This window comes from Drosophila novamexicana, unplaced genomic scaffold (assembly GCF_003285875.2).
Source record: "Drosophila novamexicana strain 15010-1031.04,08,12 unplaced genomic scaffold, DnovRS2.1 tig00000108-arrow-pilon, whole genome shotgun sequence".
Lineage (NCBI taxonomy): Eukaryota > Metazoa > Arthropoda > Insecta > Diptera > Drosophilidae > Drosophila > Drosophila novamexicana.
In genome coordinates, this window is record NW_020824772.1 from 547,343 (window position 1) to 562,980 (window position 15,638).

The window sequence follows — 15,638 nt, forward strand, 5'->3', positions numbered from 1 at the left end:
AGACTTCCGAGATTAAGGCCAGAGCCGATGCCATCTCATCCAGCTCATCTAGGCATCATTTGAATAGGTGCGAACAACGATTCAAATGTTGCGATAAGCAGCACGAGAAACAGGAAGCCATCGGAAATCGAGGCTGCCGCCAAATTATGACTAGTCTGGGCATAGGGGACTAGCATTCAGTCTTTAAATTGTTCAGTTTGCCACAGTTCTGGGGGCACTACGGTGGCATCCAATTAAATTCAATTTTCGAACAAGCTCGAGCGATGCTACTGCGATAAATTAAGCAAACATTTTTGTCGTCAGCGGCAAACAACAAGTTGAAATCATATTGTGGCGCGACCTCATGCATACCCCATAAATCTTTATTCTACAGATTTTCAGTAAATTTAGAAGCAATCTTCGAAAGACGATTTAATCAGGAGGAGAGTACTTCTGGCTACTGCCAGTTCGAAACTCAGGTCTAGTGTATATTCAATACCCTTTAACAATTAATAATTGTAATAACTATATTTTATATGAAATTAATATTAAAATAATCTGAGTAAGCCAAATCAAAAGAGAACTGGCTATTTGATTGACTAAGACGGTCTGAATAATATTACAGAAATATAAATACATATTTGAGCTGGGAGGCGATCTAATCAGAAATTGTCATTTAGGAAGCCAAACATAAATATTGGGATTCTTAAGTGTACCTTTCCTTACGCCTCTTCTGATTGGATTAATGGTTCGACTTTGTGTGGGAGTAAACAGCTGTAAATCAAGCTCACAGAAGCTGCATACAGTTAAGAAAAAAGTTCAGCTTCTATAAAAACAAACAATCTTAGCCACTTTCATATCACAGCTTAACCTAAAGCTAGGCAGGTGCATATTCTAATGCCATTAACTATACTCCCCGAGCTCCAAAAGCTTACATGAAAAGGTAACTATAAATGTTGTAAGAGATCGACCTTTATTACCAATCATGATCATAAAAATGTATACCATACAAAACAGCAATAAATTAACTATATAAAATTATTCAATTTAGTAAATTTTGATAGGTTAAACACACAATCGTCTCACAATTTATGCCAAATCCTAGTTTTAACTTTCCTTTCACTTAATATGCCCCTTATGGCTGACACTGCTGCAGGGTATACAAATCAACACACAAACAAGGCACACCGTACAAATACCGCAAAGCGAGAGACAAACACACAACGCGTTGATTATCAAAATTTGATAAAGCATTAGATACCAAAACACACACACACTGGGTACCAGCTCGAGAGGACTTCTCTGCCAGGTTGCGGTTCACTTGCTCCGCTAGAGAAAAAAGAAAAACGAGGGAACACACGTAATTTCTAACGCGCGCTACAAGTTTATTTGTGCGTAACAAATATTTATTGGAAAGGTAACACTTGCCTCACGCCTGTTGAGGGAATGGATGGTGGGTAAGGGGGCAGATTGAAGGGTGACAGGGAAAAACAAGGTCCAACTGTTGCCCAATTGACCAATTAAGAGTTAGCAGCTTGATGATGTGTGTCGCCAGATGTGTGTGTTTCCACTGGCACTGTTCCAGGCCCAAGCAACATCTACATCGATTTTCAACGCTGTCATTATTTGTGGTTTGTTAGCATTAAGTTGGGGTTACACCAAACGGGTCACCTTTTTAAACAGCACAGTGAAAACTCAATGAAATGGAACCATTACAAAACCATTAACAACAAATTAATCGAGTTCCTATGCTATTTGTCTAACAAGGTTTTTATTAAATCAGTCTTAAATTAAAAATTAATACGTGCAACTGTTGCAAACAGATTTTATTGACGATTTCTAGAAAAAAGATCAAAATGGGCGCTATCTAATTTTTAAAAGGAACCTTATCTCAACAGTCGGTAAATGAGCTATCAAAATTAATTGACTTGTTTGCAACTATACTTAAATTTGTAATATATTGTAATAATAAGTAACTAAGATACTATGGACCCTAAAAGTCAAATAACAACATTTAATATATGTATATGAAACAACATTAAATTAAATATATCATTTAAAAGAGTGTGTTAATAACGTTTAAAAAATTTAAGTTCATCAACTAATAGGATTCACTGTAATATTTACAATCATTTCTATGCGGAATTGTCAAATTGCTCTTTCTCCTCGTTTACTCTTGCCCCGCTCTCCCGCTCACTCTCTCTCCCTCGCACACTCTGACTCTCTTTCTCCGTCTCTGTGACTTGTTTTCTGTCATTTGGAGGCGCCAGTGACGATGACTTGCACTATGTTTGCCATTTTGGTCTAACAACTTTGTAATTTTTTGTTTACACGCTTAAATTGTGGCGTAATTGCTTTGGGAAGTGGCAATTGCTATGTGTGTGTGTGTGTGTGTGTCTGTGGGTCTGAGTGTGGCTCGAAACATAGGGTATTGTGTGTGTGTCTCAATTGTGAAACGCTGCGAAAGCGCACACATGTCACAAGTGGAGTTTGCCACGACTTTTGAACTTGGCCAACAACACAAAGGCCAGTGGACAACGACTGCTCGTACGCACTGTCAAAAGCAGCAACAGCAGCAGCAGTAGCAGAGTTCAGAGATAAAACAGATGCTAACTTTTCGATAAGCATGTCGACTGCGTCGTAATTCGTGTAATTATATTCTCAATTACTTAACAAAGCAGAGATTCAGATGCCCGATGCCAGATGCCAGATGCCAGATGATGTCGTCTCGATTAGAGAGTCGAAAGCGTTTTTCCTAAACCAAAAATATGGAAAAATCAAAAGCAGACCTATGAATGGGATAAACTTCTAAATGCTGCTCACTCGTGCACACTCCAAGCCAAACAAACAAACCCCAGCGGCAAGGGGAGTCGCGGTGTGGATGGGCATGCCGCTGGGACACAGGCACTGATACATACATATGCAAATGGCAGTCATCCTGCGGCCTGTCCAGGCAACTTAAGTGGTTTCTCGGCAGCGATGTGATGCCTACAACGATATGATATGATTATGTTAAACGCTCGTTTTGTTTGCTCTCTCACTCACATGCACATGATTCGGATGCGGATTCACGGTGGCAGTGGCAGTGGCAGTGGCAGAGGCAAAGACAGCAGCAGAGACAGAGGCAGAGGCCACATGCTGCCTGCTGTCATTGGTCATTGGCGTAACGCGCGGGCAGCTGCTGCTGCTGCTGCTGCTGCTGCTGCTGCTGTTGCTGCTGCGTCGTCATGCTCTCTTAACTGATTTTCCAGTCTATGGGCTAAAAGGAGCAGCAGCCAGGCTGTATTCAGCTCAGCTTCAAGTTGACGATTTCATAATTCAATTTACAAGATAAGGCGTACAAACCAACCAACCAGCCAACCAGCCAGGCGACCAGCAACAGAAACAACAATAACAACAACAACAAAGCATTTTGGGGAGTGTTGTGCGCAGCAAACAAAACAAAAACACAACAATCAAAACATTAAAAAAACCTTTAAATTAATTATGCATCAGCGATTGCGTTTAAATAAAACACATATCAGTCAAATCTATTTATCAGAGATTTTCACATATTATTTCTTCTATTTTTTTTTTTTTGCTTTTCTTTTTTCACATTTGTTGTTGTCAGCAGGAACGGCGGCAGCTGTTGCAAGTTACCCATACGCCCTGTTGCACATATATGTAATACGATATATATCACAAAATGATGCGCGCTTAATAAGTCAGAAATGAGGTGCTAATTTAACTAAGATCTGATCAGAAAAAAAACACACATGATTTATAAGAACTACTCTGGCTTTTAATGTTGGCATTGAGACATAAAAGTGTGATTTCAGAGATCGAACCAATATATCATTAGGCAGCCATAGAAATGAAAGGAATGAACAGAGAGAACGTAGATCTTGAAAGATCTTTTCCTTTACAAGACATCGCACGCATCCGACTATCATATCATATATATCCTATATAAAGACACAATTGACCCAAAAACGAGTTTTTTTTATGAAAATATGGTTCAGCACAAAAGATTAACGATTGCGTATTACATTTTTTTCCAACCTTGCCTAAAGGTTTTTTAGTTCTTTCTTATTATTATTATCAAAGAAGACCTTAACAATTTCCACATAAAAAGTGCGAGTTCTTTTGTTAACTGTGCAAATACGCGAGATCCTTTAATTCCGTGCATAATTTCAAATCAGACAAGCGTTAAAAACATTTCATTATAACGCTACACAATCGGAATATTTAATGATTTAATCGGCCAACGAAATCAGCCACAACAGCAACAACAAAAAAGAGTCTGAAAGGCAACAACAACAACAACAAGAACTGCACAGGCAACACCTAAGCAGAAGCAGGAGCTGATGTTGAGGCTGCAGCCAACTGCAGACAACGTGGCTCGATTAACTGCTTCAAATTCACAGATTTTAAATTTAAAACGTAGCCACAGAGCGCAGAACATGTAAAAAACCCACAGAGAGATACACCTTACGCCCCTCTAACCCCCTCGCACCCCTTGCCAGTCAGATATAATGGCGCGAGTTTCATGTTTACAAAAAAGATTATGCAGCGCCCAACAAACGTGCTGAAGAGCTCTGGAGCTGTGTAGTTCAGTTCTTTAGCTGGAGTTCTAATTAAACAATTCGTAGAATTTCGCGTTAATTGCGAGAAAACGAGTTGAACGTGCAACAGCGTGGCAGCAACAGCAAATGCGAATGGGGCATGCGGCTTGGAGCCATTGCATTTTTGTGATTTTTTATTTTTTTTTTTTTTATGTTGTTTTTGGTGAACTGCACCTGAGAGACAGAGCTGTGACACGTCTTAAGCGCAGTGAGAAAGCTCTGAATTTTGATTAGCTGCCATTATGCCTATGATATGCCATAATTATGTGGGCAGCGGCTCTAGCTGACCCGCATCTAGCAAAGAATTCATCAAGCTCTATAATTAAACCACACGTGACAAGCCAGGCACAGCGGTAGCGGGCGCGGGAGCACTGACGGGGGACAACTAGCGAGAACTGAGGATCGCAAGCGGAGAAAACTCAATTCAAATAATCGGCAAACAAGATCGACAGATGTTCAACAAAAACCCAGAGCATGGACAACAGCACAACAATGAAGACGACAACGACTACGTCTCGGAGGCAGGAATGAAGGAGGACTGCAGAGGTCAATGGGGTGCACCGACCGTTGTCCAGATCGATCGAGCCAAAAGCCAAACCAGTCGCACGTTTCGCTGAGCAAATAACGCCCCATTTGTTGCCAAAATACTAAACTAAAGCCCTTAATCTAAACCACTTTGGGCAATGAAAGGGTACAAGCAGGAGCAGCGGCAAAGGCAGCGGCAGATCGGTCTGAGCGATCGACATTCGACAAAAGCCACGCATATTTCGCATAGCCCAGGCACACCTTTTCACAAAAGCCTCAAAAAGAGAAACGCACCAAAAAGGGAATAACCACAGCGCAACCACAAGCACCACTCAAATAAGTAAAAGTGCTCTAGACGGGAGTGCCTGACTTCAATATACCCTATACCACATTCTATTTTCCTTCTATGCGTACAGAGTAAAAAGAAACACACTTCTGTCAGTCAAGAGCACACAACGATGTCGGCTATGCTTCTTCTTCCGTTAGTTTACAAAGTATTACTAAAATAAACAAATTACTCAAATACCTTCGGTGCTCATTGTCCGATCTTCATAATATTTTCAGTGAGTCAATCTGGTATCCAATGTATGCAAGTACAGATGGCCAAGCTATACCATTTCGCGGGTAGGGAGAACCTGCATACCAAGGTTGGTATATGACTTATGCTTAAAACATCTAGTTTGAAACCCGATATTGTAATAAAAGCGTGATTTATCAAATAAAAACTATAAACACTTTTAAGTCCCTAGACGGGCGAACAATGGAACATGGCTAAATCGACTCAGCTTGTCGTCCTGATCAAGACAATATATACTTTATGGAGTCGCAGATTTGTCTTTCTGCATGTTACATACATACATTAGCAAAAAAAACCTATATACCCTTTTTAGCCAATGGGCTCAGCGTATTAAAAAGCATAGAATATGAGTATGAGGCACACACAAATGTACTCATGTGTGTGCGTGTGTGTGAGAGTGAATGTGTGTATGGGCATTGTTGGAGTACCCAAAACCCGCACGCAGTCAACGTCAACGCAACGCTACCGTCGATCATCATTCTCGTCATTGCGGCTCTCGTCATCAGTCCAGGCAGACGGACAGAGACTGAGGGACAGACTGAGAGACACTCGACGGGGCAAACGGGGCTGCGCTTGCGCGCTTATCAGCGGCGATTAATCTGCATCGCTGTTGCTGATAACGCCCTGGCGACCCTGTCGAGCTTGTAGCCCAGTGTCGAACGCATTTGTACCTCAGCAGCAGCAGCGGCAGCGGCGGCAGCCACAGCTGAAGCCTCATCATTGTTAGCCGTGCGCAGTGGCAGCCAACACTCATGTTGAAATTATGATGGCTTCTAAGTTGCGCCCCGACTCCGTTCAGGGATGGCAATGTCATGTGCACGCATGCACACACACACACACACACATGCACATACACACACATACTTATGTGGGCATATGGGCAGCTCGATCGTATCGTGGCTTAGATGTCATCTTGATGATCTATTGACGATATGTCGGCTCACAAAAGCGCAGATTTGTTCGTTCTTTTTTTAATCAGATGCTGTCAACATTTGTAAAACTTGTATCTATTAACATATTTATATATATATTATTATATATACTGACTGAAAGACTGACAGACTGATTGATGCGCTTCACAATTTTTGCAAATTCAATTGCTCTTGGGTGGACGAAGTTGCGGATTGAAATTTTAAAGAATCTTTATGAAAATTAATTTCAGAAGCGTTTTCAACTTTTTCTGTAGAAAATTCAAATCAAAGATTTCGTGAGCGACGTTTTAAGTTTTTTCCGAATGGCCTTAAACTAATTCTCAGCCCCCGACAGACGGACATGGCTAGATCGACTCGGCTATTGGTGCTGATCAAGAATATATATACTTTATGGCCTGTTACATATATTTGGATTTTGCACAAATACAATATACCCTTATACCCATTTTTAATGGGTTCAGGGTATAATTATTGTAGTAGTACATCTTAAACTTGCTTAACTTTTGAAGCATACAATATGAAAATTGATTCATTTTACTAATATCTTACACGCCGGATCTATATAGTTGGTCGCGAGTGCATTTCTTTTATTCAGCTGACAAATACCAAAAGAAAACAAAAAAATTAAATAAAATGTTCAATTCAACATTGTTGCTGACGAGCCATTTGGGTGTTCGAAGAGCTTCCCAGAGGGGAAATAATACACACGCTTGTTGTCCGGCTTATCTGGGTAAGCATATAAGTAAATGGTAAATCATCAGCCCGTCCCTCGCTCCCCGCCCTCTCTCTTACTCCATCAACACAGCTGCGCCTGGCGATAAGCCCGCAGCAGCCGTCGTCGTCCAGGTCGATCGTGACTTTAGTGCATTTAGCGCGTTTTCAAGCGTCGGTTGTAGCGCAGAATATAAATATATATAGTATCGGAAGTATCGGAAGCATTGCAGTGATGTATAAGCTATGTCTTCTGCTGCTGCTGGGAGCACAGTGCCTGCTATCAGCGCCCGTCTACGATGAAAACGAACGCCTGAATTTGAGCGCCAGCTGCCCGGACACCGTCTGTCATCTGTGGGAGCTGCAGAGCGACTATCAGCGACCACTGCGCTACGCGGGCGGCCAAGTGCCGCAATTGCAGCAACTGCTGCTGGGCAACAGTCGCATGCGTGTGCTGCCCGTGGAGCTGCTGCGACAGGCGCCCAATCTGCGCAGCCTGCTGGTGCAGAACTGCAGCGTTTACCATGTGAACAAGGAGGATTTCCAAGCGACGCCGCAGCTGAGGGAACTGCTGCTGCAGCGCAATCACATAGCACGGCTGAAGGAGCAACAGTTTGGGACACTGCAGCAGCTGCAGGTGCTTCAACTTGACCACAATATCATACAGGTTGTGCACGCCAATGCCTTTGAGGGTCTGGCGCAGTTGCAGCTACTGGGACTGCAGGGCAATGGGATCACGCAACTGATGGAGGGTGCTTTTGGAGCACTCACAAATCTCAGGCACCTCGATCTGAGTGACAATGAGATTAGACAGATCAATGGACAGACCTTTGCCGGCAATGGCAAATTACAAACGCTGCTGCTGAGTGGCAATCAGCTGGCACAGTTTGAGCCCAATTCCTTGGCAGCACTGTCCCAGTTGCGTCTGCTCGATCTGAGCAACTGTGGCCAGTTGGAAGAGCTGCATTTGCTGGGCGCTCAAAGGCTGCTGCTGGAGGGCAGCGGTGTGCGGCGCCTGATCATCGACGGCGGCGTTATCAATCTTCAGGCGGGCAAAAATACGCTGACTCAGTTGAGCATTGGCGATAAGAGCGCCGTCATCGAACTGGACCTGCATGGGAATCAGCTGAGCGGCAATGCGACATGGTCGCTCCTGCAGGGCATGTGGAATCTACAGCGTCTGGATCTGGCCAAAAACCAAATTGAATCGCTGTCTAGTGCGGACAGCCTGAGCCTGCTGCTGCCCAGTCTCACCCATCTGAACCTGGCCCACAATCAGCTACGCAGTCTGCCACCAGACACGGCGCTGCTGCCGACGCATCTGCTCCAGCTGGACATATCCTACAATCATATGCTCGCGGTGAGCGCACAAAACTTTGCAGCCCTGCCGCGCCTACAGCGTCTGCATATGGAGGGCAATCGCTTGCATCAGTTCGACCACGAAATCTTCCATCGCCAGCATCCGCATCTGCAGGAGCTGGGCATCTGCGATACCGAGGGCAGCTACAGCTTTATGCACAAGATGCTGCTCTACCTGAGCGATCGTGGCGTCCACCTGCCCGTGCACTGCCTGCACAAGCCGGACAGCAACATGGACGCCAGAGCAACGCTGGATGAGCTAGCGCAGCCGGATGCGGCACAGGCTCAAACAAGAGCGGGTGTCACCGGCATTCATCCATATTGGACGACACGTGATGTCTTGGCTTTCCTCACCCTGTTGGTGGTGTTCATCATCTTGCTGATGCAACTCTATCGCATCCTGGAGGAGGAAGGCTGGCTGCGACGCATGCAGCACTGGATCATGGGCAGGCAGCCAGCCGTGCCCAATGGCACCAGACCCGGGCGCCTCGACGAGCAGGACTCTCAAGTATGAATTGGCGTTTGATTATTTTTATTTTATTATTTTTTCTTTTTTGTTTTTGTTTTTTTTTTTTGTTTCGACTTTTGCACCCATCCAACAGAGCTCAAGTGATTAAATGTGAGAGCAAACATGCACTTAGAGAAATCTTTAGCACAAATCAATTGGCCAACACAAGGTAAATTTTTTTAAAAACATTTTTTGTTTTAAGAATAAAAATAAATAGAAAAATGTATAAAAAAAGAACAAAAATGCGCAAAAAGATATATGAATAATTGTAAATATAATTATATATTATATTATATTATAAACTATATGAACTATGTATGTAGGGAAAAAAGCTCTTTTATTATCACGACCAAAACTTTTCATGCTGGACTTTTTAGTTTTACATTTCCATTTTCGCACTGTGTACAAGCTTTATGCAAGCTGTAAATATTTTATTAAAATTTATCAACAGCAGCTTAAAAATTTCATAAAAGCCCTAAAATTATTTAAGTTATTTATTATTTCAAACATATTTTACGTGTGTTTAAGCTTTATTGCAGTCTCATGCTGTAAAGTAAAAAAAAAAAGAACAGAATTTTTGTAAGCTCAGAAACGTATTTTATTGAACTTTTGTATGCATTTTTCTACAGTGTATTTACAAAATTTCCAAGGCTCATATCTTAGTTTTATTTCTACTTTCGCACAGTGTATGATCCTTTTTAAATATGCAAGAAAAATTGTTTACACTTTAATGTAAAATCCCATTTTATTTTAGATTTATTTTGACTTTTTCGCTCAGTGTATTAACATTGCTGTTATCGGCAAGGATTTGCAATATATTTTTCAACTTTTCGCACTTATCCAAGTTTTCTGCACAGTGTATAAACTTTATTGCAGCCACATGTTGCAGAGCAGCATGTTGCCAAGCATTTCAAGCAGCATGAACTAAACGACAATTGCTGACAATTTAGCGCTAGTTAAAGTTGCATGCTGACATTGTTGTTGCCATTGCTGTTGTACTTGTTGTTGTTTGTGTAGATGTTGTTGCTGCTGCTGTGGCTGTTGTTCTTGTTGCATATTGGCATCTAGGTTTGCATATGAAATGTTGCCCCGGCACACACAAGGCAGTCGCAGAGACAAGATGCATTTGCCAGATTCGTACAAAATACGAATTTAAGTTCAAAATAATTGCACGGCATGAGGCAGAGGACAAGTCGTGTGTGCAACATGTGACTGCCTCGCGGTGGCAGCCAGTTGTTGGTGCCTCCGCCTGACCAATAACGACAACACATCCCAACACAGGAACAACTTGAACAACGACTTTTCCGCCTCCGTTGTCGCCTGCACTTGCGCGACGCTGTCTCGGACCGCCCCCTTCTGGCCAGATTTGCCTACGACATGTTTTGGGTGGAAATTGTGACCATGTTTAGAGGGTTCTGCTGGGGAACGGGCCACGGGCCACGGGCCACGGGTGCTGGGGTTCGGACTTGGGTGCCAGCGCGCACTCGCACTCAAGATTTTGATATGCCATCGCAATTTCTGAGAAATTGTATTTTGATTTATTTATAATGTTACAGCGACATGCACACATAGCACAAAATGGGACAGAGGGTTTTTGGCCAGAGGGGCGCATTGGTGGCAGCATTGCACGGCCTTGCCTCATTGCATTTGTTGTTGTTATTGTTGTAGCTGCATATTCAATTTGGATTTATTGTTTTTGTGGATGTTGTGAAATCATTTCGATTAAATTAGAAATATGCAAATTATGTGCAGCGCATTAATTATGCAAACACCCCCTACGCTTAAACACCCCCCCCCCCCCCCCCCTACCAACACACACACGCACCCACTCGCCTAATCAAGTGTAAAGTTTAGAGCGAGACAGCATTGAAATTGGCATAAGCTTCCACGCGTTTTCCTAGCGTTTTTCGCACGCTCTGTGCTAGCGTTTAGGGACGCGCGCAAAACGCGCGGCAATTAAAAAATCTTCACACCAGCGCGTTTCTTGTGGGCGTTCAAAAGTAAAGCGCGCGCGGCTTTTTCTGTATGAAAAATATTTCAACGATTTGTAAGCACAGAAGAAATAAAATCGAAAGGCAGCGATTGCAATAGTGCCACAAGCGACCAGCAACGTGCAACGTGCAACTCGCAACAAAAAACAGAGCAAGCAATGAAATTCAACGGGCGGAGGGGGCGGTCAGCGCAACAATTTACCAATCGTTCACGCGTCCAGGAGCGTCCAGTTCACAGAGCATTATTGCGTGCCACTAGAGTAGAGCCCGCAACCCGCAGCAATGCTACTCCCCGCCGCCGCCGGCTCACCCCTTTTGCCGTTTTCGGGGTGGGCGTTGCCGCGGAGGCTGTGCAAAGTGTAAATTTATGATCATGCGATTTTTATCGAATGTGAATGTGAAAAAGAGTACAACGTTTTTTGCACTTTATAAAAGAGGCAGCACACACACACACACACATACATAGAGGAGACACACAATCACAATCACATTTCGTGCCACATTTGGCGGCGCAACCACAACCAAATCCAGGCACCGCCGTTGGCCTGAACGCATTATTAATACTCGCACGCCGTCTGTCATGTTTTGTATTTAGTCAATTTTTACTTGGATTTTTTTATTGAATGGTTTTTCTTTATGTTTTTTGTATGTATTTTTTGTATTTTTATTTTTTCAATTTTTTTTATGTATTTTATTTGGCTTAGCTCGCATCGCCGCCTCCTGCTTGTGGCTCGCTTCATAAATCATGGCGCGCGTTCTTTTTTTTTTTTTGTTTTGTTGTTGTTTTCGGCTGCGTTTATCAAATTTTCGCACACTTGGCTTTGGCTGGAAAATGTGATTTTCCAAGCGTTTTATGAGACACGCCCAAAAGACAAAGTGCAACAGCAGCCGCCGGCAGCTCCCAGACATTTTGGGCCCGGGCGGCACGACGATGACACGGCGCGACCCCACGCCGACGAACGGCTAGAGCGTCAGTCAGTCAAGCAGTCAATCAGTCAGGCAGTCAGTTAGTCAGTTAGTCATTTAGTCAGCTCACACGTGGCTGGGGCTCCATTAATGCGATTATTTCAGTGCACTTTTGGCAGTCGCAAAGTTTATGGAATTATTTCCAAGTCAGTGAATGGCATACGTCCAGGGAGGGGGGCGGATGGTAAAGGGGGCTGGGTGCCGCATTAAAGACATTTTAATGGTTTGGCAGCCTCAGTAGAGACAATGGCCAATCACAAGCGATTTCCCACTGCTTGCAACATGTATCAATAATTTTTCTGTTCATTCTGCCACATATATTTCACACCATGCTTAGGCTCGAATTTGTTGTTCTAATCCTTGACAGCGTCGCTGTCTCATTAGCGCCCCACCTTCCTCTCCCGCATCCCGGCCAAGCCGCAGCAAAGTGCGCTAAGCGCTGCGTGTTGCACGTTAATCGCATTATTTACAGCAAACAGGATCAGCGGCATGACTTTTGCGTCTGAGCGGACAGGGGCCAAACTGCTTATAGCCCCTGCCCACCCCCCTTCCCACTCAAAAGTCAAGGCGACAAACACTCCCACGGGGATATCAGTGACATATGTAAAGTGTAAGCTCACCCAAGGACGTGCGACATGCGGGGGTTGAGCTACTGTCAAAGCGGCGGCGCGTGCCAGCGTGCGGTTCGTGTAATGAATATCCGCTTAGCTGGTGCTGCCCAGGATGCTGCAATAACGGGGTTGCAAGTGCGCCCAAACGTGCACCAGCCCAACAGACAGCAGCCACCCTGGCCGCTGGCCGCTGGCTGTGCCAGCCGTGCCGGGCGTGCTATGGGAAATTGATCGGGGTGACGTCCAAAATATGCCAACGTTCAGTTTCTGGCACTATTCAGAGCTGATTGACTTGCCAGCCCAGCCAGGCACAACAAAAAGGGCAATCTCTAAAACGATTTTGGTAGTGTGAGAAAAAAAAACACATTAAGAAATACTTTAAAAAATATTAATGCCGTGATTGAGTGTGCTTGACTGGGAAATGCCTGATATCGAGGCATAAATTTGGGGTTAAATACTATTATTATTGATTTTATTACATATACAACAATCATATATACCAATCCATCATATAAACAGCATTTAACATATACTGCCAGATCTGTAGGCGACCCATATCGTACAACAATTTTTGGTGTATTTATTTAATTTTTTTTAATTTCCATTAATTTAATTTAATTTTCGACCTAATACGTTTCTTATGAAATAATCAAAATATAGTCTATTTCTAAGATATAGTCAAAATCGCATCTGCTAAGATCTAAACTTCTAATACTAAACTTCTAATACTCTATATACTACTTACTAATATATAGTACAAATAGTTCCCATAGAAATTATTTAATTTTGTATAAAAAAAACACAGTTGTGCTTGCTCCAATACTCTAAGAATCCAATGCACATGGTTCTCCAAAATTTTAAAAACTACTCGATCTTGCTTTGTTTGGAAATTTATAGATTTTTATATCCCGAACTCATTGAAATTGACTAAAATGGGTATAATGTATTTGTGCAAATGTATATATCAGAGAGAAGGAAGCTTCTTCGACCCCACAATTTATATATACTTTCTCGATCAGTATCAATCGCCAAAGTAGTATGAGCGCGTCAAGCTCAGAACCTATAAGAGCTAGAACCTTTAGCTAGAAATTTTGAACCTAGGTCTGCCCAGTACCCGCGCAGTATGAGTTTGTTTTTGATAATCGATAACTTCCCCATTCCCAAGCAATCGATAAACAACGAAATCCTGTTTTTTCCACCAATGACAACTTGAACAGAATAACATTCCTTGTCTTAACTCTCGTTCCAGCGCGGAAAAATGTATGCTGCTAAATTTATTCCCCTTTTTGATCTTTTTAAAGTATATTTAAAGTACATTTTAATCAAAATGTTACCATTAAATTTCTGATTAATTTTACTTCACAGCTCTATTTCGTGATGTATCCTTCGTCGCAGTTCCTATGTAACCTTTACACTGTCGAATGTAGTTCACAATAGATAACAATTCGTGTGAATCAAGTTAGGTATATATATGTAGTGCACTCAATGATAACTTATCCATAACTAAAACTTACCTAAAATTAAATCAAATAAGCTTAAATTATTATCACGGTTCGACTCGAAGTTTCAAGGTTATTTAGGTTTGATCCTGATTTTCCAAAATTAAATTAAAATCATAAAATAATTAACTTATGTTTGCAGGATTTATACTAATAAAAAAGGGCTTACTTATTAATTATTCAACTGGTTCGTTTCCTTGTGCTTGCACTGTTTCGGTTCGAACCCGCTTTGCAGCTTGTTTTTCACAAGCTGCGCTCAGCTAATTCCTGGAGCTCAAAGAACCTTGTTGCAGTTGAACTTTTAACCCACCCGCAAAGGTAAGTCTGGCGCTTAGCTGCTTGCCTCAGTTCTGTGTTATATGATATTTTTTTCAGGTACTTTTCAACAAATTAAAGCTCATTGTTCGCCCTTGCCGCTTTTGGTGGCAGCGCAATGTCTCAGATTACAGTTCCAGTTGCAGCGCGCAGCCTCAGCATGCGATTCCCCTCAAGGTCCTGGCCAAGGACCGATCGCCCGCCCGCGTTGGCTTTGTCAGTTTTCGCATCTTTTTTATTTTTATATGTTTTTTTTTTTGTTTTTCGTAAAGCGAGTCACGTGCCACAATGACGACACTTCTGACATATCCGGCGGACCACACGCCGTCGTCAACCCCCGCTCCCCCACCCATCTCCCTTCCATTCCATCGCCCCATACTCGCTCGAAGCTGCGGGCAAGTGTCAGAGCAAAAATTAGCGCATCACGTGCGCCTGTGCCGCAATATCCTTTAACTGGCTGCGTTTGCTATCCTTATCCTTATCGCTATCGATTTCGTTTAATATGTTAATCTGTGCCGACAGCGTAGCCGTCGCCGTCCTCGTCACTGCCCCAGCTACCCCCCTCCACCGCGCCAACACGCTGTTCATTAGCTGACAACAATAGGAGTTTCTTTTTATTGGAGCACTCCGCGTTGGTAGTCCATTAAAATAGCCATACTCTTGTCCTGGCGTCCACTTAATGGCCGCCACTTTCGGGAATTTTATTTAAAACAAGTAAGAGGGCTTTTGTCGGAAGTGATTGACTAACAGATACTCTGTCACAGACCCACTAGCTGTCTTCTCTGCATTCTCGATTAACTGCGGCTCTTATTGTTCGATCTTTAAGATATTTTCAGGGCTTCAAATGGAGTATAAAAGCATGCGCAAGGGTCTAGCCCTCCCATTTTCAAATTGTGTTAAATACCCATGTCGCAAAAGCAATACTATTCGTTATATAGAAAACTGAAGAAGATGTCGTATAAAAAACTGCTAAGCTTGTTCTACGCACGATATACGAGAATATACATTTCAAGTCTCTAGCTTATGTAGTTTCCGGGATCGACGCGGTTTGACAGCCAGAC

At 42.9% G+C, this 15,638-nt stretch overlaps 1 protein-coding gene across 2 annotated transcripts; it reads left to right on the forward strand.

Annotated features, from left to right (window-relative positions):
- Nucleotides 1-7,504: 7,504 nt before the first annotated feature.
- LOC115771858 (insulin-like growth factor-binding protein complex acid labile subunit) lies at nt 7,505-14,268 on the forward strand. 2 transcript variants are annotated; one of them, XR_004018985.1, is made up of 3 exons: nt 7,505-9,195; nt 9,290-9,364; nt 14,129-14,268. XR_004018985.1 is itself a non-coding variant. In XM_030717738.1 (2 exons), the coding sequence occupies exons 1-2, from the start codon at nt 7,564-7,566 to the stop codon at nt 9,302-9,304; spliced, it is 1,647 nt and encodes a 548-aa protein (XP_030573598.1). In that variant the 5' UTR covers nt 7,505-7,563; the 3' UTR covers nt 9,305-9,429. The 2 variants fall into 2 exon arrangements, 1 of the variants encoding a protein (XP_030573598.1); XM_030717738.1 differs by lacking the exon at nt 14,129-14,268 and having other exon boundaries at nt 9,290-9,429.
- Nucleotides 14,269-15,638: the final 1,370 nt, after the last annotated feature.